General features: G+C 44.9%; 1 protein-coding gene across 1 annotated transcript in view; it reads left to right on the forward strand.

Moving 5' to 3' along the window:
• DDX47 (DEAD-box helicase 47) overlaps positions 1 to 4597 on the forward strand; it is a 117689-nt gene extending 113092 nt beyond the window's left edge. Inside the window, exons 10-12 of the mRNA XM_069231119.1 lie at positions 287 to 357; positions 1102 to 1231; positions 3952 to 4597. Of these exons, the coding sequence (XP_069087220.1) occupies positions 287 to 357; positions 1102 to 1231; positions 3952 to 4077 (327 nt within the window). The 3' untranslated portion in view covers positions 4078 to 4597. The remainder of the gene's footprint in view (positions 1 to 286; positions 358 to 1101; positions 1232 to 3951) is intronic.
• The last annotated feature ends 20379 nt before the right edge of the window (positions 4598 to 24976 follow it).

Raw genomic sequence — 24976 nt, forward strand, 5'->3', positions numbered from 1 at the left:
TGATCAGAGTTTGCAGGGCACAGGTTGGAAAGAATCTTCTAGGTTTGAGTCACGCTTCCCGCATGACCCCAGTGAAGTCAATAAATATCTGGGGCTTTCAAGTTTAGGATAAGGATGTACAGATCCTGCCCCATTTAACAAAATGTGATTTGGTCTGAACTTGTAGAATTCACCAGATGTCATTGCGCAAACACCATCTCTGCTTTTTGCTACTTCTCCATAGGTAGCTAAGATAATTTATTTATCCAGATTATGCAGTTACATGATTTTTCTTTGATCTAACCAGGATTACATCCATCGTGTGGGGAGAACAGCGCGGGCCGGGCGGTCTGGAAAGTCAATCACGTTTGTGACACAGTAAGTGTGTACACCAGATCACACCCTTTAGAACATTAACAGACACTGCAACTAGGTGTCACTGTAAAAATAGTACTAGACTCCTCTCCAAAGACTCTGTTCCTTCATCGGTAATCTCTGCTGCCATCAGCAGGTGCCACTGTAAGGGCATTTTCCTTACAGGGGCTGTGCTACTTTAGAAGGGTGTCATTGTAACAGTAGCACTGGATGTTCCTTAGCCAGGCACTGTATCAGTTCAGCAGTACTTCCAATCCCTCCAGCAGGTGTGCGTGTAAGAGAGTCCGTGCACCCTCCCTGTATGTACAGCTGTATGGCAAGTTCTCAATGTGAACAACTCCTATCCCAGCCTCTACAGCTGTGATACCATAATATGAGAACCCAATTGAGTTCAAAGTCATTGTCCAGCAGTGAAATGTCTTGCAAGCTCAGGAACTTCCTCACTAAAATGCAAGATCTCCTTACTGTACCTCCAAAGACTTGGATCTCAGATCCACCAAGCTGCAGCTACTACTGCCACCCCACAAGCACAGAGGGAGAGCTGTCTAATCCACCAAACTCCCTTAACTATCTTCTTCAGGAACATTTTAATAAAGCCTTGATAAAAACTTCCTGCCCATAAACAATAGCTCTTGCCTGCTGTCAGTGCTTACCTTGTCTCTAGACTTTCTGTCCCTTGTGCATATGATTGTGGGACATCTTTGCTGTGCGCTTTCTTTAAATGAAAGAAAACATTGTCTTCCCTAGGTACGATGTGGAGTTGTTCCAGAGAATTGAACACCTGATTGGCAAGAAGCTCCCCGAATTCCCCACACAGGAAGAGGAAGTGATGATGCTGACGGAGAGGGTGGCAGAGGCCCAGAGATTTGCACGCATTGTAAGTACGACGTAGTAGGGCATAATTCATACACTTACAAGAAGGTGGGGAAGCCAAATGAGGGAAAACTGAGAGGATATCTGCTTCTTTGAGAGAGATAGTCATAATTGCATTTGGTAGGGAACAATTTTCAGAGGGCTGATGAAGGCTTTGTCTATATTCTTCCCTCTGTCTGTTTCTCTGGTTTTTGTGCTGGGTCTTATGTTGTGCTTGCATCACTGTTAGCATCGGCTGATAAGTCTACTGTGGACACAGAGGTCCTCTGTATGGCTCTGCGAAGTGGGACTGACCCTCCATGTTTCTGCTTTGGTTTTCCTGCATTCTGTTTCACAATCTGCAAGCCTGCTCAGGTGTTCCACCTTTCATACAGAGACATTTGAAAGGACACACATCCCAAGTGCACCCTGGTTTATAGTAAAGGGGCTACTGCCCCTCATAACAGGTTGTGATGTGGTGAAAAGGGGGTAGCATTCAAATGGACAGGCCTTTTTTTACATGCATCCCAGGTGTTGAGGCTGACCACCGGTTCTCCTCTGTAAAGTCTGTTCAGTCTTCCATAACTGGTGCCCATAGCTTTCTTTGAGTATGGCAAGTGTATTTCATGTGTGTATCGTCCAGAAACTAATGGCTTGAATGCATTTTCAGCACTGTTTGTCCGAGGTGGTGGGTTCCCCAGGAGCTTGGGTTAGTTTAAACACTCCAATAAAACCAACTAGTCCAGAAGGTGTCGGAAACCCCTGACCATTGTCCCATGGGATAAGGTTAGCCACATGGTTCTCATATATAATATCTAGAGTGCTGTTGCTAGAAACACGTTTGAGTTTGCATCTCGGCCTCAAAGTCTTGGAACCTACTTTTCTTCATGAATCATAATTTTAACAGCCCCTTCTTAGTACCTGTTAGTAAATTCCTATTCGTCTTAGAAGTTACAGCGTTGTCTGGGCATTCACTTTAAGTATTTACTGTCCTCGTGTGTCTGACTCTTTGAGCCCCTCTCCTCCTAGAGTAGCCCATGAGTACTCAACCTCGCCACCCTGAACAGCCAAGTGCCCAAAGGAAGGAATTTGGTTTTCCAGATGGCCCTGGGACACCAGTGATAAGACAGTGTTTATCACTTTAGTGTTCCAAATCTCTGACTACCACAGGGTCCCTTAAAAAAGGCTCATATAGATGTGCAGGTAGTGGGGCAAAATCGTGATAATCTATACCATTTAAAGATGTCACTTCATTACCAGTAAGAGGCCATTTAAAGTGGCGGATAACGGTGTGCGGTGAGAAGTCATGCAGTGGAGAGCCGCAAGATGGCTGATTTAAAGGAGATCGGTATAACTAAATGGGTTCACCCTGCAGATGCCACAAAATGTAATGGCTCACTGTGTTGCTTCCCAGGTCAGTGGGGACGGGTCCTCCGAGCCAGAGACTAGCTTAGAAAAATTGTGGTCCGTTTGACTGTTCATTTTCTGACCTGATTTGTATTTCCTTCCCTGGACTTGGCAATCCGTGTCGTTCAGTAGCGAAATCTAGATAGCTCTACTGAAGTCTGTGTTGGTATTTTAACCTGCACTTCTGGTTGGGAGGATACGTATTTGCCCTTGCGTTCAAAAGTTGTTTAAGACCCCTCAAAATGGGTCCTTTGCTTTCCTTGTGTATCACAAGTGTGTTTCCTGCGTGTGTAATCCTAGACGTCTGCTTGATGGCTGGTGTGCATTTGGGATGCCATGTGTATGCTTCATAAGATAACAGGTTCACTTTGGGCTGTCCTAGACTAAACATAACCTGTCCAAGATCCCCTAAGCACTGCCCTATAGAATAACATTGCCTTAAGGTACGATGTTATAATGAACAACTAGTGCATAAATGTTGTAACTATTTTTGGGGCTCTAGCTCGACCCAGAAGGTGCTAGCACCTTTTGTTTTTAGCAAAGTTTTCATTGACTTATTTAAGTACCAATTTAAACCTATTCTTCCTTGAAGTTACAGCACTTTTTAAACCTCTTTGCATTCCTAGAGTAAACGTTCACTGGTCGCACTACCCCTGGAGGGGTAAGTGTCCAAAGGGAGTGAGTTAGTTAGCCAGATGGATTGCAGTAGCATTGGTAGCCGAGAGACACCAGAGATAAACAGTAGCACCAAGAGATACTGCAAAAAAAGCTACTCGCTACCCCAAGAGTAGGCTTCGCATTTGTTGAGTAAGCGGGTGGGATCACTAGATTTAAGCATTCGGAAGATTCTAAATGCTACACAAAACCCTGTACTTTTACAGTTAGAGGCTAGTTCAGATGACATTTGCCAGAAACAGATCCGCAAGTTAATTCTCACAGTTTCCGTACAGTTCAGTTAAGGGCTTAAATCACCATGCACAAATAAAGATCAGATCACTCCTAGCAGTCTTGTTTCCCAGTCCAGTGGCTATGGATCCTCGGAGCCACTGATGCATGATAGTTCTGACACTTAAGAAGAAAGGCCTGTTGGCAATACAAAGCCCACATCTGCCGTTTCATTTACTCCTTCAGCGATCCTCCTTCCCCCAAAACCTCTGTACGTAGTGTTAGTGGGTCCTAAATTAATTAGCGCTCATGAGGTTAGAATACTGGATGAGACGGGAACAGAAAGTATTTGAACCTAAGACCCTTGAAGTGTGAAAACAGAATGCTGTAGTATTTTCCTTCCCCTTGCTTTCTACATAGGTAATTTCTGACCAGTCCCTCTTCTCTCTGCAGGAGCTGCGGGAACAAGGCGAGGGCAAGAAAAAGCGACCACGAGAGGAGACAGCTGAGGATGCTGAGGGGTCATTGGGAGTCCGCAAGAAGGTGGCAGGCGGGAAATTTAAGCGGAAAGTTCACTAGCCCTGGACTGCTAAAGCCGTTACCACAGGACATTTATCCCCCTCTTGACCAGAATTGGAGGGACTGCACAAGTCAAAGACTCAACTTGTTTAATGCTCACAGGCCAAACTGGGTAGTGTCCTCTTTCTGGCCAAGAGCTGAGCTAACTGAATGGTGTGCTGAGACAATTTTGGATACAGATGTCTCTTGTCACACGAGCACCCAATCCGTAATCTTTAGGGCGATGCATCTCCCTCGTGTCAGAAGACCCTATCGTCTCTGGAGCACCATAGTGTAAGAGTAAGGAGAGGTTTCCATCTTCATGATCTCTGTATATTTTTCTGTAAATACTTGGATTTGTACAAGCAAAGGACCGCAATAAATGTCTGCCCACAAACATCAGTTCTTGCCGGGGATTTGCTGCAGTAGATTTACCAGAAGGAAAAGGTTATTTGCTGGGTACAAGTTATATTGTCTAGTTCTTCATTTCATGTCTGCTTTTTTGCCATTAGAATAAAAAAATGACTCCGTGTGCCGCTTACCACCTCCCTGTGAGCACTTTTCGTTGCATTTCACAAATAAATATTTTTTGTATGTCTTGCAACTCATCCTAGAATACCTCCCTTTCTGTTGCCCCTCACATAAAGAGAAAAACAGACCTGAAAAAGTGTACATCTCCAGCAGTGTAGACTACGAGGAAAGTGCTGTGTAAAATCGAGGCATTGCCACTGTGGTTTTTGAGAGAGAGAGTTTTGCTCTTCAACAAAAATAACTTTTTTTATGTTGGTTTATCACTGGGAAGTTGGAATCCTCCATGTTACATAATTGAGAATGACTTTGTCTTGCTTTGCCTTTGTTTCTAGTCTCTGTGCCACCTTAGAGTAACCTTCACTGCTCAGGCTACCCCTGGAGAGTCAAGTGCCCAAAGGAAGTAACTTAGACAATACCATAGTGCTCTAGTACTGGCAGTCATAGGGAAATGGTGGCCACTAATACTATTGCACCTTAATTTCTGATCCTCGCCTCCCGTTGTGTGCTGCAAATATCACCCCAATTGTTTTTTTACTGCTGTGTGTAGCGATTGCTCAGAAGCTATTTAAATAGTTTCTAAATCTCATGTTCACAGTAATATACCTGTAAGAACTGCCTTGAAATAGTTGTAACTGACTGCAGCAAAGCTGTAATGAAAATCGCCAAAATAACTGTCAATATCACATCGTAGTTGGCCTCAGTGTGACCTCACTGGCTGTAAAGAATGTCAAAGTAGTTGTAATAATAGGTCCGATGGCATCTGTCGCTGTAGATACGCATGTTTTGCAATAGCTCGCCATCTGGTGTTGGGCCGGAGTGTTACAAGTTGTTTTTCTTCGAAGAAGTCTTTCGAGTCACGGGACCGAGTGGCTCCTCCTTTTGTCTCCATTGCGCATGGGCGTCGACTCCATCTTCGATTGTTTTTTTTCCGCCATCGGGTTCGGACGTGTTCCTGTCGCTCCGAGTTTCGGAACGGAAAGATAGCTAATTTCGGAAGATTTTCGTTGGTATTGTTGCGTTCGGGATCGGCGTAGTTAGATTCAACACCGCGTCGAAGGATCGAAGAGCTCCGGTGCCCTTCGGGGGTAGTTTTTTCGATCCCCCGTCGGGGCCTGGTCGGCCCGACCGCGTGCTGAAGAACGCCGATGGAACGGACCCCGTTCCGTTTCTGCCCCAAATGCCACAATAAATACCCCTATACAGACCAACACTTGGTCTGTAACCTGTGCCTGTCACCAGAGCACAGTGAAGACACCTGCGAGGTGTCACCTGAGCACAGTGAAGACACCTGCGAGGCCTGTCGTGCGTTCCGGTCCCGAAAGACACTCCGAGACCGTCGAGCCAGAAGACTTCAGATGGCGTCCGCGCCGACAGCCCACCGAGAGTTCGAGGAACAGGAAGAGGAAGGTACCTTCTCGATCCAAGAATCGGACTCCGAAGGATTCGACGATACACAAACCGTGAGTAAGACGTCGAAAACCACACAGAGGAAGATTTACAAGGCCCAGGGGACGCCACTGCCATCAGGCCATGGCTCCACCCATAAATTCGGTGACCGACCGTCGGCACCGAAAAAGGCCCAAACAGTGCCGAGATCGTCCGACTCCGGTCGAGACACTGGCACGCAGCCTTCTCGGGACCGAGAAAGTGCTGGAGACAAGCCTCGACACCGAGATGCCGGTGTGGACACGGCTCGACGCCGAGACAGCGGCACCGAAGAAGATCGACGCCGAGAGGTTTCGGCCCCGAAAAAGAAAAAAGTCACCTCGGAGCCGAAAAAACACGCAGACAGGGTTTCGGTGCCGAAACAAACTGCAAGCGACCCAGCTTCAGGCTCTTATACAGAAGAGCACTCGCTAACCTCACAAATGCAAAAGCATAGGTTTGAGGAAGAGCTACAATCAACTGATGTGGACCATACGCAAAAGCGTATTTTCATACAGCAGGGGACAGGAAAAATAAGCACCCTTCCCCCCATTAGAAGAAAGAGAAGGTTGGAGTTCCAAACTGAACAGACACCACAACCAAAAGTGGTGAAAAGAGTTACCCCACCACCCTCTCCTCCGCCCGTGATTAACGTCTCACCAGCACGAACTCCATCACACTCCCCAGCTCACACCACCATAAGCCAGGGTGACCAAGATCAAGACGCATGGGACCTATACGACGCCCCAGTGTCAGATAACAGTCCGGAGGCATACCCTACGAAGCCATCTCCACCAGAGGACAGCACCGCGTATTCTCAAGGAGTGGCTAGAGCAGCACAATTTCACAACGTAAGCCTCCACTCAGAACAGGTCGAGGATGATTTTTTATTCAACACACTCTCCTCCACCCACAGCTCATACCAAAGCCTGCCTATGCTCCCTGGTATGCTCCGGCACGCAAAAGAAATCTTTAAGGAGCCGGTCAAAAGTAGGGCAATCACACCAAGGGTGGAAAAAAAGTATAAGGCGCCTCCTACAGACCCGGTTTTCATCACTACACAGCTGCCACCAGACTCTGTCGTTGTAGGAGCAGCTAGGAAAAGGGCCAACTCTCACACATCTGGAGATGCACCACCCCCAGATAAAGAAAGCCGCAAGTTTGATGCAGCTGGTAAGAGTCGCAGCACAAGCTGCAAACCAGTGGCGCATCGCGAACTCCCAGGCACTACTTGCGCGCTATGACAGAGCCCACTGGGACGAGATGCAACATCTCATTGAACATCTGCCCAAGGACTTACAAAATAGGGCAAAACAAGTGATTGAGGAGGGACAGACCATTTCCAACAACCAGATCCGCTCCTCCATGGACACTGCAGATACAGCTGCACGGACAATTAATACATCTGTAACTATCAGAAGGCATGCATGGCTCCGAACGTCTGGATTTAAACCAGAGATTCAACAAGCAGTTCTCAATATGCCTTTTAACGAAAAAGAACTGTTCGGTCCAGAAGTGGACACAGCGATTGAGAAACTCAAAAAAGATACGGACACTGCCAAAGCCATGGGCGCACTCTACTCCCCGCAGAGCAGAGGGAATTACAGCACATTCCGTAAAACACCCTTTCGAGGGGGGTTTCGGGGTCAGAGCACACAAGCCAGCACCTCACAAGCAACACCGTCCAGTTACCAGGGACAGTATAGAGGAGGTTTTCGGGGACAATATAGAGGAGGGCAATTCCCTAGAAATAGAGGAAGATTTCAGAGCCCCAAAACCCCTACTACTAAACAGTGACTCACATGTCACTCACCCCCTCCACACAACACCAGTGGGGGGAAGAAGAAGTCATTATTACAAAGCATGGGAGGAAATCACTACAGACACTTGGGTTCTAGCAATTATCCAACATGGTTATTGCATAGAATTTCTACAATTCCCTCCAAACATACCACCAAAAGCACAAAATTTGACAACACACCATTCCAATCTCCTGGAGATAGAAGTGCAGGCACTATTGCAAAAGAATGCAATCGAATTAGTGCCAAACACACAAATAAACACAGGAGTTTACTCACTGTACTTTCTGATACCAAAGTAGGACAAAACGCTGAGACCAATCCTAGACCTCAGAGTAGTGAACACTTTCATCAAATCAGACCACTTTCACATGGTCACACTACAAGAAGTATTGCCATTGCTAAAACTACACGACTACATGGCAACTTTAGACCTCAAGGATGCTTATTTCCATATACCAATACACCCATCGCACAGGAAATACCTAAGGTTTGTATTCAAGGGAATACATTACCAATTCAAGGTACTGCCTTTTGGATTAACAACCGCACCAAGAGTCTTTACCAAATGTCTAGCGGTAGTCGCTGCACACATAAGAAGGCAGCAAATACATGTGTTCCCATATCTAGACGACTGGCTAATCAAGGCCCATTTGTTAATAGAGTGCTCAAATCACACAAATCATATCATACAAACCCTCTTCAAACTAACCCTCTTCAAACTAGGGTTCACCGTCAATTTCACAAAATCCAAAATTCTGCCGCGCAAGGTACAACAATACCTGGGAGCCATAATAGACACATCAAAAGGAGTAGCCACTCCAAGTCCACAAAGAATTCGAAATTTCAACACCATCATACAACGCATGTATCCAACACAAAGGATACAAGCAAAGATGGTACTACAACTCCTAGGCATGATGTCTTCATGCATAGCCATTGTCCCAAACGCAAGACTGCACATGAGGCCCTTACAACAGTGCCTAGCATCACAATGGTCACAAGCACAGGGTCACCTTCTAGATCTGGTGTTAATAGACCGCCAAACTTACCTCTCGCTTCTGTGGTGGAACAACATAAATTTAAACAAAGGGCGGCCTTTCCAAGACCCAGTGCCACAATACGTAATAACAGATGCTTCCATGACAGGGTGGGGAGCACACCTCGATCAACACAGCATACAAGGACAATGGAACGTACATCAAACAAAACTGCATATAAATCACCTAGAACTTCTAGCAGTTTTTCAAGCACTAAAAGCTTTCCAACCAATAATAGTTCACAAATACATTCTCGTCAAAACAGACAACATGACAACAATGTATTATCTAAACAAGCAAGGGGGGACACACTCCACGCAGTTAAGCCTGCTAGCACAAAAGATTTGGCGTTGGGCAATTCACAACCAAATTCGCCTAATAGCACAATTTATACCAGGGATCCAAAATCAACTCGCAGACAATCTCTCTCGAGATCACCAACAGGTCCACGAATGGGAAATTCACCCCCAAATTCTGAACACTTATTTCAAACTCTGGGGAACACCTCAGATAGACTTGTTGGCGACAAAGGAGAACGCAAAATGCCAAAACTTCGCATCCAGACACCCCCACAAACAGTCCCAAGGCAATGCCCTATGGATGAACTGGTCAGGGATATTTGCTTACGCTTTTCCTCCTCTCCCTCTCCTTCCTTACCTGGTAAACAAACTCAGTCAAAACAAACTCATATTAATAGCACCAACTTGGGCAAGGCAACCCTGGTACACAACGCTGCTAGACCTATCAGTAGTACCCTGCATCAAATTGCCCAACAGGCCAGATCTGTTGACACAGCACAACCAAAAGATCAGACACCCAGATCCAGCATCGCTGAATCTAGCAATCTGGCTCCTGAAATCCTAGAATTCGGGCACTTACAACTTACCCAAGAATGTATGGAAGTCATAAAACAAGCCAGAAGGCCATCCACCAGGCACTGCTATGCAAGTAAATGGAAGAGGTTTGTTTGCTACTGCCATATTAATCAAATACAACCATTACACACAACTCCAGAACATGTAGTGGGTTACTTGCTTCACTTACAAAAATCTAACCTGGCTTTCTCTTCCATTAAAATACACCTTGCAGCAATATCTGCATACCTGCAGACTACCTATTCAACTTCCCTATATAAGATACCAGTCATTAAAGCATTCATGGAGGGCCTTAGGAGAATTATACCACCAAGAACACCACCTGTTCCTTCATGGAACCTAAATGTTGTCCTAACTAGACTTATGGGTCCACCTTTTGAACCCATGCACTCCTGCGAAATACAGTTCCTAACCTGGAAGGTGGCATTTCTCATCGCCATTACTTCCCTAAGAAGAGTAAGCGAGATTCAGGCGTTTACAATACAGGAACCTTTTATACAACTACACAAGAATAAGGTCGTCCTAAGGACCAATCCTAAATTTTTGCCAAAGGTTATTTCACCGTTCCATCTAAATCAAACAGTGGAACTTCCAGTGTTCTTTCCACAGCCAGATACCGTAGTTGAAAGGGCACTACATACATTAGATGTCAAAAGAGCATTGATGTATTACATTGACAGAACAAAAAACATCAGAAAGACTAAACAACTATTTATTGCATTTCAAAAACCTCATGCAGGAAACCCAATATCAAAACAAGGTATAGCCAGATGGATAGTTAAATGCATCCAAATCTGCTACCTTAAAGCTAAACGACAGCTGCCCATTACACCAAGGGCACACTCAACCAGAAAGAAAGGTGCTACCATGGCCTTTCTAGGAAACATCCCAATGCAAGAAATATGTAAGGCAGCCACATGGTCTACGCCTCACACATTCACCAAGCACTACTGTGTAGACGTGTTATCCGCACAACAAGCCACAGTAGGTCAAGCCGTATTAAGAACATTATTTCAGACTACTTCCACTCCTACAGGCTGATCCACCGCTTTTGGGGAGATAACTGCTTACTAGTCTATGCAAAACATGCGTATCTACAGCGACAGATGCCATCGAACTGAAAATGTCACTTACCCAGTGTACATCTGTTCGTGGCATCAGTCGCAGTAGATTCGCATGTGCCCACCCGCCTCCCTGGGAGCCTGTAGCAGTTTGGAAGTTACCTTCAACTATTTATATATGTATCATCTCAACCTTAATTAGGTGCATACTTAGTCACTCCATTGCATGGGCACTATTACTACAATTCAACTCCTACCTCACCCTCTGCGGGGAAAAACAATCGAAGATGGAGTCGACGCCCATGCGCAATGGAGACAAAAGGAGGAGCCACTCGGTCCCGTGACTCTAAAGACTTCTTCGAAGAAAAACAACTTGTAACACTCCGGCCCAACACCAGATGGCGAGCTATTGCAAAACATGCGAATCTACTGCGACTGATGCCACGAACAGATGTACACTGGGTAAGTGACATTTTCATTTTGCATCGTAGCATCTGAATTGATAGTCACAAACTTTGCATAATTCCCGCTTCTTGCACAGACCCCAGAACACCACCTTCAGTATATGTTAACAGTTCAGGAAAAAAGGCATTGAAGAATCTTCACCACTGAAAGTCATTTTCCATATAGTCTCATTGTAGACTGTCAGTGATAAAGTTTCCTGCTGAATACTGTAGGAGAATTGTTGAAAAAAAAGTTTTTAAAAAAAGCCTCTGAATGATGCACTTTGTCATGGAAAAAAAGGATGTGTGTGAACACAAACAGGATGAAGAGGAAAAACAGCCTACCACTTAAGAGATTAAAAAGAGACCTGCACCTTTAAGGACCTCGGAAGCACCCTAGCCCCTGAGTGCACTGTAGTGGCAGTTTGTCTGAGTGTGTCGGTTCTTTTTTCCGGCTCATTCAGGCATACTCTCTGAACACCTCAGGTGTCTTTTCACCTACAAATCTTTCATGTATTCCGCGCTTGTGGAAGCTTAGTACTCGACAATTTCACACCTCCACTGTTAATTACATTTATTTCATGATTTTCCGACAGGATTTATTTATTTTTTTTAGTCAGAATGCCTGCTTTTTTTTTTTTTTTTTATTTTATTTTTTTTTTAACCAAATGCCCTCCATATGTTAGAAAGAAGGCAAGCTCTGATGCCTATAAGGTCTGCGTGATGTCTTTCGCCTACACACATTACTAAAGGGTGTGGCATTTGTAATAAACTTTCAAAGAGGATGCTTAAAGACAGAAGGCATCAGACAGCGTGGTTGGATGCAAAATGTGAAAAAGGGAAGGGGAGAAAAGAAAGAGAATGGAAAGATCAGCCTCCCTTTGCTCCTCAGAAAAGCATAAAAAATCAGATACAGAGTCCCACAGAAGGAGATCTAAGAGCAGAAAATCTCCATCATGACATTAGCATCGACACCACTCATCTACAACATTCACTGACAGGATTTTATCCCTGTCCTGTTGGCCATCAAAAGAAGAGTCGACATCAATGCGCCGTCATCGCTCGACATCCAAGCCAGCAACACAATTACCAACAATGCTGTCTATGCTGAAGGCTGCGATGATGCAGCCGTCTCAGAGGATCAGCTTCGAAAACCCACAGTACAATGCTAAGATCCCATTGGTCTGTGGCAGTCTCATCACTCAATGTTGACTTCCAATACCTCATTTGACTTTGAAGAGACATGCTTCACCAAAGACACTGGTTCCTGCAAAGAGGATCTGCTCTACGTCAATTTCACCTTCGAGGATACATAAAGTCAATCTATCCTCTTCTTCACAATGGTCAGGGTCTTATTCACAGTAGTCTCACTCTCATCTGTCAGTCTCTGTTCCCCCACACAGATACTGAGCTTCCACCTATACGACCTATCATACCAGCAGACTATCCTGTGAAGTTCGATTAGTCCTTTGAATCTGTCTCCTGTGCAGCAGTTTTCTAGGGCCACATCTTTGTTGCCCATCAGAAAATTTAAAGCACCATCACAGACACCTCCTAACAGAAGATCCTTGACCCCCTCATGCTCCAGATCAGGATCACCTGATTCCATCTCGCATTCATCATACTCTCCAACTTCTCCACCTCAGCCTTCGACTAGGGTATTTCTAGTGGACGATATCATTGCCTTTCAAGATGCCCTAGTGAGAGGTGCTTTGAACTAAATATTACAGTGGATACACTTCAGCCAACAGTGTCAGTAATCTTGGAAATGCTTTAAGCAAGATCTACAGCAAGACCTCTCCTTCCTCTGCTTGCTGGTCTTATGGGCATTGTTGAGGATACATTTCTAAACCAAGCCACAGTTAAATTGGCTGCACCGAAACTCCTAAAGAAGTACAGGCCTCCACACTGGATGCAATAATCACCACAGCGGTGAAGTAAAAGCATGCTTCTGCTCTGTAGTCCACGGTTGCCCCAGATCAGGAGAGCTAACGGATGGATGCCATTGGTTTAAAAAACAAAAAAAAAATTAAGTATCTGGCACAGCTTCCACCCATTTAGGAAATGCTAAGAGCTGCATTTTTCGGCAGATACCACCGAGAAATATGGGGTGGAATGTCTGACTTAACAACCCACAAACAGGAGTACCTAGAAATTATAAATGAGGGCAGGGGTGGATGGTGTTAATGGGCGAAAGCGGCGTCGCCCTACCACATCTGAGGGAGAAACAAGAGGATGAGAATGAACACGAGCGCTTGCTGCTCAGTGACAAATTAGTCTAAGCCTGTGTTTATTTTTTTTGGAGGGTGTCCACTGGGACCGGTTAGGTTTTTCTTGCCCTTGAGGCAAAAGCCGGGGCAGTGACTTCACTCTGGTGGGTGCAGTGTGTTTCATTGTGAGGAACATATTTTCATTTTGGGTGTTAATTACATGGCCCAGAGCGTAGTCTGAGGAGCTTTTATTAATCTTAATGGCCAGGGGAGGGGCAGTTGGCTTGAGATAATGTCAGGGGTTGCCCCTCCGCTATGACAGAGGAGCATCGACTGCCCCCCTGCTGAAAGGAAGCAGAAAAATAAAATGATAATAAAAACATTTTATTTTTCTGCTTAGGTAGGGCGCGAGGCCAGCATCCTCCGCGATAGCAGGGGAGAGGGGCAGGAGTGCTAGGTGCACTCTAAGAGCGCATGTCGGTTTGGCCAGCTGGGCGGTTACGAGCGACTGGCTCACGCTAGCCAGAGGTTGTGCAGGGCGGGAGGGTCTGGTACAGGTTTAATGAACTACTATATCCTTAAAATGAAATGAAAATAGATCGGTTACCTTCCGAGGGTTTCACAAGCAGAGTTTATAGTGGTCATTTCCTCAGAGAACTAAAGTGTTCCGTTTTGCACACTGGTGTACAGCGCTGCACGGAGCGTGTGCCCACGAATTTAACTCTTCTCAATTCTAGCAAGAGCATTGCGTATGTGGGCTTCTGGGCGCAGACAGAACGGGGCTCGGATAAGTGAGTAGATTTATGAGCTTTTTATCACTGTAGGGTCTCTGAACATAGCACCCTTGCCCCTAGGTTTATGGTAGATTTGTAGCACGGTGCTCGAATTTTGTCATGTTTTCCCAGTACCACAATAACTCCCTTCACGGTAAGCCACAAAGTCAGTCTCTGGCGATATAAAAAGTGTACGTAATCATGTTGCGAATTATTCTAGGACACTAAATTCAGTGGAAGTGTTAATGTTGTTTATCGGGGTTTCAGAAGTCTCTAAGGAACATTTTGTTTCCCCTCCCCCGTTGTTTCCATGCTGAAACCCAAGCCTGTTTGAAGTTTGCCTATATTAGCGCTGCGCCGCTTCATCCTATTTTAAGGCAAAATAGTCCATATTTTTTACAAGACGTGTGTTAATTTAATAAAAGATTTACGTTGCCCTGGTCCCCCAAGCCATGTGCTCGGCCTGTTATTGGAAAGAGGGCCCTTCTCTGTACACAATCAGGTGTCGCTTTCTCCTACCCACTGGAGGGGTTTGGGAGGCCCGTGATCCGAAATTAGAAGCATTGTACTATGTTTTGTTTTAAGGTTGCCGTTTTTGTAATCTCTTAATCCTAATAGAATTGTGCAGTGTAGAATCTCGGAAGCACTTATCCTATTTTGGAAGCCCTAAAAGTTTGCCAATAAAGTCACTGTGGTATAACTACCAGTGCCGGCTATCCGCACTGGGAAGCTGGAGGCTGGGAGCTGCTGTTGGAAAATATACTAACAGGTTAAAAGCATTGTTGTTGCAGGGTTGCATGTGTTCCCAGCAGGTTTCAGCCAGCAATGAAAATGTCATGGTAAAGCTGGTGATTAATGTGCCAAGAGGAGAGATCTGAGTTTTGTTTAGTGGAAGTTTTGACTCGTCCTAAACTAGGGTAGGGGGTTAATGTGCCTCCTGCAAAGCACAACGTGTAACCTGGGCATCACAGCGTATGGACATAGCTAAATAGGTTACTGCTTTTGTTACTTGCAGTTCAGGTTACAGTCCCACAGTGAGCTATGAACTAGCATCAAAAAGCTGCCTGTAAAGGGCTAGACTTAGTTTTAGAAACTTCTAGTTGTTCCCCTCGATAATTCTTTAGTCTAAACACTTCCTTTAGGATAGTAATACATTCTTATTAGTAAAAACAATCCATTTTAAATCAAAAGTCTGTGTTTCTCCAGACCACTCACTCATAACATAAAATGCCTACTGGTACGGATGACCAGTGACTTCTACACCTTGTAGTCCTCATTGTCTCAGATAACATTTACTATGCATTGATTTACATGCTTACAAGTTTCATTGCCCTATAACTAGTGTGTGAGGTAAATCGCTCTGACACCCTACATTGGGATACATAGCACTATAAAAGAAATTAAGTGCATGTGAGAGAGAGGCTATGGAGAGATGAAGGGCACTGTTAGAGGTTGGTAGTGTGGGAATCCACTGAGAAGGTGATCATTGGAGGGAGGCGGGCACAAACAAAGACTGGCATACTTGGTGCCATCAGCATTAAAGCCGGCCTTTAGTGCAGGTATTCCTCACATCATTTGCCACTCACCAGCGCTGAGAGCTCAGGCAGACTGAAGTGGATGCTGTCCTGTGTGGACACAGTGCCCACTGCCTGCCCTTTCATAGGTAAAGGTCTTATTTATTTTATGCACTATTTAAAAAAAAATACAAAAGCAGAGCAGTGCTCTGCGCAAACCTAAGGCCACTGAAATGTTCCTATTATACATTTATTACTTCTAGTTTGTGTCTCACTGTTCCTGAAGCATTCATACGAAGGTCACTTCAGGCACCAGTTGCATACACATTGTTTCCTCCCTGTTCCTAAGGACACCACTGACCAGAAGAGCACCAGGCTTCCTGTGGTTTCCCACAGGCTAACTCCATCACCTAAGTCTCTTTCTATTAGCAGTGGTGTAGCAGGAGTGCCAAAGCTGTTCACAATCTAATGTTTTCAGTGTTTGCCAAGTATAATGCTACCTCCTGTCTGGGCCTTAATTAGCCAATACAGTAATGAGAAAGAGATGTGTTGCACATAGGAAACATTTGGAGTGCCTATTGTCGGTGGGTGGATGTGCTTGCCTGAAAAGGGGATGGGTGAGGTCGCTCGTAGGCCCTTTTGCAAGCAGACCATTTTTAGGCTTTGGTAAATGTGCTCCTACTGTGTTCTTCACATTTATGCTGTAAAATGCCATATTTGGTGCCTTTTAAAAAAAACAAAAAACTTTGCAGCGAACATATGCTGTAAAATCCACCATTTGAATACTTTTTTTTTTTCAAAATGTTCTTGCGAGGGAAACCCCCCACTACACCCTCCTTTTGTAGTTCAGGCTCGCTCGTTCTACTTGTGTATACAATTTCTGTCCCACCATTTTAGAAAAATCCATCAACTGGCACTGAATGAGGGTTCTTTGATTTCTAATCCATCGATTAGGCTGCAGTTGACTCGGTTGAACTTCATCAACTGTTTTCTCATGGCATCTCACTGAGGTGAACATCCTGGCTGAGACTATCATCACTGAAGCATCATGCCCAATTGAAGGTTGCAAACTTACCATTTTCAGGTTCCTCTTTATTTGTTCAGCATACTAAAGAGAAGTTGCTCAGGTTAAAAAATGAGGCAGAAACATTAAAGGCGGTCTGTCTTGAGAAATAAAAGATAATTCAAGCAGCAATTCAAGCCTAGAGACAAACAGTTTTATTTCCAGTGTTCATATCCCTGGGTGGCCTCACTGCTACTCCCAGCAACAATGGCAATCACAAAGACCATATCAAAGCTGTTACCAGAAAAGATCAGCCCATCCAAGCCGTCTCAAGCTAAGAGCAAGAACTCCTCACATAATAAGCAATGAGGATCAAACACCCCCTCCACAGTTTCCCCTTCCTGTGGGGGAGAATTTGTCCTGTAAGAGTGGAAAGCTATGACCTCAGACAGATGGGTATTGGATAGCATACAAAACGGATATGCACTCTGTTTCAAAAACCTTCCACCCCCAGTCACTCCTTCAAGTCACAGTGGCTCATGTAGACTACCTATTCCAAGAGACGTCTGAAAGAGTCCACTCAAATCAGACCAACAAGGTACTTTCAGGTCCAAAAGAAAAGTAATTATAAAAAATTTCCTCTTATCCTAGTCCTCGTTCTCCTCAATAAATGTACCAAAAAGAAAAAGTTCAGGATAATGTCCCTCCATCTAATATTTCCACACATAAGAAAAATCGGTTGACTTTGTGCAGTGGGTCTTCAAGATGCTTATTTTCATATTCCTGTAGCTCATCGTAACAGCTCCTAGGATTCTTACTGGGAACAGATCACTGTCAATATGAGATACTTCCTTTCGGCCTAAAAGCAGTCCCCCTAACCTTTCCAAATGCCTGGCAGAGCGGTCAGAACAGCTGAGAAAGAAAGGCGTCTTTCTGTATCCATACCTAGATGACTGGCTGTTAAAGGCAGACTCTCTAGACAAGGCTAAGAAAGTCTTTGCGACCACAACTACCCTAGAACCAAAACTGGGCTTACAAATCAATACAGAAAAATTGGTCTCCACCCCAGACCAGTGCCTCACATTTCTAGGGTGACAATAGACATACAAAGGGAAAAAGGTATCCATAGTTTATCACATGCGCCTCCCACTCAGGCCAGATCTCCTAGCCAGGCTTCAGGAAAAAATTCTACATCCGACGATCCAATCCTTGAATTTGGCAGCATGAATCCTAAAATCACCCAGTATGGATAGATGAACCTTTGCAAAGATTGTGTGGACATTTCTAAGGAATTAGGGTGACCATTCACGCAATAATGTTTTGCCCTTAAGTGGAAAGTTTTTGTATATTTGGGTCTTACAGTGGCCATACCCTATTAGAGTACAAGAGAATGTCATCCTCCTGTACTTAATTCACTTACCTGGGTCAGGCCTACAAATCTCGTCCATTAAGGTGCACCTTACCACCTACAGAAAATCCCCAACATAATCTTTCTTCAAGCATCCTGTAGTCAAAGACTTTTTGGGATGGTCTGAAAAATAGTTTTTCCTCCAGTCAGGAGACCTTCTAGGGATTTGAACTTGGCCCTTTCAAAACTGATGGACCCACCATTGAACCTATCCATAAGTCAACATTGCAACATTTGTCATCGAAAACAGTGTTTTTGGTATCCATTACCTTTGCATGTAGAGTTAGTGAGTTACAGTTTTTGTTGTCTATAAAACCATTTAGAGTCTTCCATCATAACAGAGTAGTTCGCATTTGCTCCCTTCATTTCCACCATGAAGTCTCAAAAGAAGCAACATTTTGCCGCTTTGGCCGCTTCAACACTGGAGGCACACTGTTCCTAAGATTTCCTAAGCACTGCCACATATTTAAGGAAGAGAAGATGCACTGGACTCCTTTTTACTGTTGAAGAGCTATCTGTAGTCAATACCACTGGTTGGATCACTACGAAACAGAACTCACCCTGAATCTTCCCCATCTGCCACACTGCCTGGGAAAGCAGACTCCATAACCGATAGGTCTGAATCATATCATCTATTGGGCCAGCACCAGATGGAACAGGCACTGCCAAACAACTCCCACCGTTTGTCAATTCTTGCTATCTACAGTCAGTTCAGACTCCCAAAGTGTGCAACTGAAGCCACTGGAGTCTGTTGTGATAGCTCCGCTTTAAAAATAAGTGTGGCCCCCACAACCCAGGTGTAGTTGCTGCCAATCCTATTGCAGGTCCCGATGACTGGCTCCGGTCGCCTGGGTCAGAACCATCGCTCTTGGTCCTGATCCAACTGCTGGTGTCAGATTGCCTTCTAACTACTCCAGCATAGCCTTCACAGCTGTGATATGCTCCTGTTGATCCCCTCACTGGGCCCTTGTCCCACAATAGGTAATGTGGGGCAAGGATATTTTTGCGGGAGCCTACGGTTTCTTGTGTACGGCCAAGTGCTACTGTACATCCTTGACCAAAGATTTGGTAGTGCTGTCCCTTGAAACTGCATTGCCCATGCATTTATACTTCAGTCAAATACAGCTCTACCAGAAGTGCCCTTGAGCACCATGAACTAAAGCAGGGTCACGAGATCTGGAAAGAAGCCATTCCCAAACTCTGTAATCCCGAAATCTATAGTCTTTGTTTCCGGAACCTTCCAGCTTCCTGCAGAACTTATGGTGTCGCCGTTTCGCTAATGGGCAAGACAGCATCCTATTACATGGACATTACATGTCCTTACACATGCCAAACGAACACGGACCACTCAGGTGGTCTTTCCTTAGACAGTCCAGTGTCAAAACCATCATGACACCTATGGGAACCTGTAGCACAAGTTTGATAGGAATACCACCTTGCTCCCAGATTGTGTCTGGAAGAGTACAAGTACATGCTTAACCTGCGCAAGGTAGCTGCTGTACAAGGGCCTAATGAATACTGCCACCAGAATCATAAACTCTGGTTTAGCTGGTTGCTTGGTATCCTAGCATACATATTCAGAACAAATCATTAACCTCATTTTTAAGGAGAGTAACGTATTTGTTCAATCGGCTGATGTGGTTGTGCACGAGTACAAAATGGTCACATCCAAAACTGCAGAATACATTTCAAGCAGCACTACCCAGTCCCCCACCTCTTTCCCACCATATGAAGATCTCCAGCTTTGACAGGAACATCAACCCCCCACGCCCCCCCCCCCCCCAAGTCAACCTTCAGTCGAACAGGAAATATGGCAGGGGATAGTAAGTCTTTTCTTTTGCCCAAAGCAGAAGTGAAGTACCACCAATGACTTGCTTGGGAATCGGTTGACCTCTTCAGATGCATTTCAGGGGTCTTTCTCTTTACTACCAGGTAACCTCTCCTGCACACATCCTATGCGCTACAGTCCCCATCCAGTCCACCACTGTTTCAATCAGCATCACCAGATTTTATGGAAAAACTACAGTCTTTGCCTTTCGGGGGTAAAGAACCCGTCCCATCTCCAGAGATGGACAGGACTACCATTCGCACTATTTCCTTGAAAGAAAAAATACAAATAACTGCACAAGATGTTGATTTAGACTCTAGTCCTAGCAGCTGTTCAAAAAATATCTACTTGTTTTTGGCAGATATGTTGCCAGTCTTCATATGCCTGTCGTGCAGCTGCTTAGGTGTACTTCATTTTTCCATCAGCACAGGAAGTGTCATCACTGGATCTCCCATCATCCACCTGCAGAGGAAGTGGCATCACTGCGCTCCTACCCCCTCCCAGGAATTACTTAATGGCAGCTGCAACGTGTATGTGTGTAGCGGGCCTGCCGAAGGCAAGCCTTTCTGGGCCCAGCACCAGAAACCCTGGTCCATTCACCACTATTAGTGCTTCTCTGGATGATTGACCCAGGACACCTCTGCCCCTACTGCTGCCGTATCACACACCACTGTAGAAGTCTTCTCCAACACTCATTGCTGGTTCTCTTTCAGTCACCCACCCACACACCTTACGCAAGTAACAGCAACACCAGCAGAAACTCCCAACTAATATCACACACCACAGCAAAACCATTAGCCAACACTCACTCACATGTACGTTACTCAGCACATGATCAGTCAGAAACAATAAGACCGAAATCTGGAACCTGCTGAGCAGTGGTGCACCGGATCTCCTCTTCCTCTTCCTCACGGAAGCCTGGCTCAACTTCACATTGGCACCCAATATTGCCACGGCAATCCCAGCAGACTACAGTATTACACAACAAGACCACCCTCACAAACCAGGAGGAGTACTCGGAGTCATCTACAACATGGGCACTCGCAAACATTTTCCCACCGGCCAAAAAGTTTGGTCTGTGGTGTGACTAAGGGCCACATTGATGCCAACCGGTTGACAGTCGGTGAGAAGAGATAAATATGAGTTCAGGGAAAGCAAAGAATGTCCATCTAGTGGCTCAACCACAAAATGTGAAGCCAGAAATCCCAGAATCAATCCCAACTTTCCCACTTGACAAAATTGTGTAATCCTGGGCAATTGTTTTATTTCTCCCCTCCGCTTACTTTATTATCATGTGTAAGATGATTTTGAAATACATGACCTCAAGATGTGTACGCGCGAAACCTTCTGTGTTTGATTTAATAAACTATAATGTTGTCCATGTATATTAGCAATCGAGACCATCCAAAGGGTGCACATAACAACTGACCTGACTTAGTTCACTATTGGCATTGCTGTCAGGGTGGGTGGAAGTATTGTTTCCAAATCCAAGTTTAAAAACTATCATTTTTCAAAAAAAATACTTCTCAATGTACTGATATAATATGATGAACTAAAGTAAAGCGGTTCTCCCTTTTAATGTAATACACTTCTGGAAGATGAAGAGAAATTATCTGTACTTTTACACGTTTGTTGCAAGATGTCTTTAAACATGAAGGTATTCCTAAAGTTAAGTGCTGTAGGACATCCTTGTTATTTTTTTTTTTTTAATCTTCAATTAAATGCTAATAAATGTCTGAACGTTTATTTTACAACTTTTTAAAGTTGGTACTGAGTCAAGTAAACAGCAGTCCTGTGCTGCTGCTGCTGACCAGGAGGCCACATTTAAAAGTCAGGTGTGCTGCATGCAGCCACCGGGCTGTATTTTGAGTATCACTGGTCCTCAAGGACTCTATCAAGTGCTCACCATCCATGAACATCGCCACTCCACTTATGAAACATCTGCACTACAAGATGCAAATCTGAGAACTTGACTCTGAATGGAACCCTAACCTACCCACCTCCCGGACTGCGAGTCACCTTCAGCAGTCTCACCACTGGCTTTGTTGCACCCCCACCACCCTCCTTTTCAGCTCCAGAGCCTACATACTCCATGACCTCAACTTCCACTTGGAAGACCAAACTGGCCCCTGCCCCAAAGCCCATCTCATAAGCCTTACCAACATTGGGCTTAGCCAAGCTCATCACAGGAGCAGTACACATTGCAGGACACACACTGAACTCCATATTTACCACCAGCAACAGAATCAAATACAACACCACTTCACCACTCACATGGACAGACTGTGCCATCATCCACTTCCAAATCAACACACCACAAGTCAATACACCCACTGCCATCAGCCTACCAAGGCTCCGCTGGGGCAAAATCTCATAGGCAGACTGGACCACACCCTCAGCACTGACAACCCAACGCCACAGCCAACCTCAATGAGGACATCACCAACTTCAACAAGTGGATCAAGGACTGTGAAGACTCCCACACACACACTCATCAAACCCAACAAGCAAATAAGTTTTAACACACAGGCCAGCTGATACACAGAGGACCTAACAGATGCCAAAGCACACTGCAACTGCAAACAGAGAGAAAATGAAGAGCTTACAAGGCTGCACTAAGACGCTACCACTAGCAACTGATAGATACTGAAAGAGCACTGGCTGAATGCATCGAAGGGAGATCCAACAGCTGGAAGGAGATTTTCTCAATCATTAAAGACTTCACCACACCATTTCTTCAGTCAACATCATCTTCACCTCCCAAGAACTCTGCGATGACCTGTCAAACGTCTTACACAGAAAAATCATAAACATCTACTGCAACTTCGCTCACAAACCTGGCCCCAGCATTCTCTTTGCCAACTTGCCTATCACAAATGAAGATGGCCACCTGACCTAATGGACAACCCTCACCAGAGATGATACAGCAATGATCATGCGGGCCGTCCACTCAGCGACCCCATCGGATCCACGCCTCCACCATGTCTACAACCTGGGAGCATGACTAATCGGTACCGCCCTCACTTACATCATCAGCACCTGCATCACATCCGCCAAATTCCCAGGAGACTGGAAGCATGCAGTGGTCAAAGCCCTCCTCAAGAACCTGTTCTGTGGAGACGCCCAGGGATCGTCCCTCAGCCCCATCCTACTTAATGTCTGCATGACATCACTCGCCAGCAACATCCTAATCTAGGGCATCAACATGATCTTCAACGCTGATGAGACACAACTCATCCTCTCCCAGACGGGCAAGACAAACACTACCAGAACCAACTTCACCATCTGCATGACCATGGTAGCAGAATGGGGGAGTACCAACTGCTTGAAGCTCCCCTCCGTCAAAAGTGAAGTACTGGTCTTCGGAAACAAAACCTCCCCATGGGATACCATCTGGTGGCTGATGGAGCCAGATTCAACATCCACTGACCACACCAGGAATCTGGAGATCATCATGAACGACAAGCTGAACATGACAGCACAAGTTAACACAGTACAAACAGCCTGCTTCCACATCCTATGTATGCTATGAAAAATCTTCAAGTGGCTGTCAAACAACACCAGATGTATAGTCACACATGCACTCCCCACTAGCAGGCTCGACTATTGCAATATACTCTATGCTGGTATCTCCAAGCAGCCCTAGACAGACTCCAGACCATTCAGAACACTTCTGCAAGCCTCATACTCTTCCTCCCACGCTGAACCCACATCTCATTGTTGACTAGGAAAAAAGAATGACACAATTCTGTTGCCATAACAATATAGGTTAAATCACAATACAGCCAGGAGGTCAGTCAACCCCGTGGAACTGAAGCTGATCTCAAAGTACTGCTTGCAGGTAGCTCCTTTTATACTCTAAAACTACAATGATTTAATGCATGTAATCTTAAATCAGCAATAAACAAGTCACATAATTAGACAAGTTACTGATCTATTTCTATGTAAACACCACACCTCCTGCATCCTTAAACTCTAGTCCTTCCCCTTATCTTGCAAACCTGACCGAACTTTGGAACTAACCTTGCTTTAACCTTCCCTTCTCGAGTGTGTTGTTAATATGTTCCCAGGATTCCTTATCTGACTTCCTGCTGACTAAAACTACCTTAGACCACATATTTTCTGAACAGCGTCTCAGCTAACAGTGAGAGTAGGGGTAAGTGTTTGTACACTGTGACCGTAAATTTTCAAGCCCTCGTTAATCATGTTTTCCTTTTTAACTTAAATTGCTGATCTCGTGTTCTGCTTTCCTGTGAAGTCTCACCTAGTCTGTGACCATGTGAAACTTAGATTTGTACTGTTCTTTAATTATGTACAGTTCTACAAAGCTTTCTGCTGATGTCTGTGGTGGTGAGATTTGCTCACATTTTATATTTTCCTTAGCATTCCCACCTGTAGTTGATATTTCAACAATTTCCTCTGACCCTGAATGTACACTCCGTATCAGCTGATATGTGTTCCTCATGACATCTGTTCCCTGTGCTGGTGATTTTGCTGTGAACATCCCTCCTACCTTGGCACTAACTCTTTTACAGCATGCTAGCACTTATTGAAAAACACAATACATCAAAAGCAATATCACAATAATTGGCAACAAGGCTTTAAACAGTCCAGGCATCCAGGATTGTAGCCAATCAAACCAACCCTTCATCTTCGGATACAAGACCTCCTCTTAGGATACCATCCAATAGCTGATGGAGCCAGGATCAACATCCACTGACCACGCCATTCATCTGGGGCACCTCCTTCATCCACCATTTTCTTTTGCCAGTTATGCAGAGTTTGTTTGGCCTCCATCAATTTTCTATTGTCTGCATCCTATCTTGGTGCACAGACACTCCCTCCATTGCCGTCATCAAGTCCAGCACATACCTTTGCTGGATTAGCATTACTGTCAGATCTCTCAGTTCCTCTTTGATGGCATTGAACCCAACCTCTGTGGCACTGATTACCTCCATCAGTTCCCATCTAGTTATTTGCAGTGAGCGGGCAGTTGCCTGGATGTCATTG

The sequence above is a fragment of the Pleurodeles waltl genome, chromosome 4_2 (assembly GCF_031143425.1).
Source record: "Pleurodeles waltl isolate 20211129_DDA chromosome 4_2, aPleWal1.hap1.20221129, whole genome shotgun sequence".
Taxonomy (NCBI): Eukaryota; Metazoa; Chordata; class Amphibia; order Caudata; family Salamandridae; genus Pleurodeles; species Pleurodeles waltl.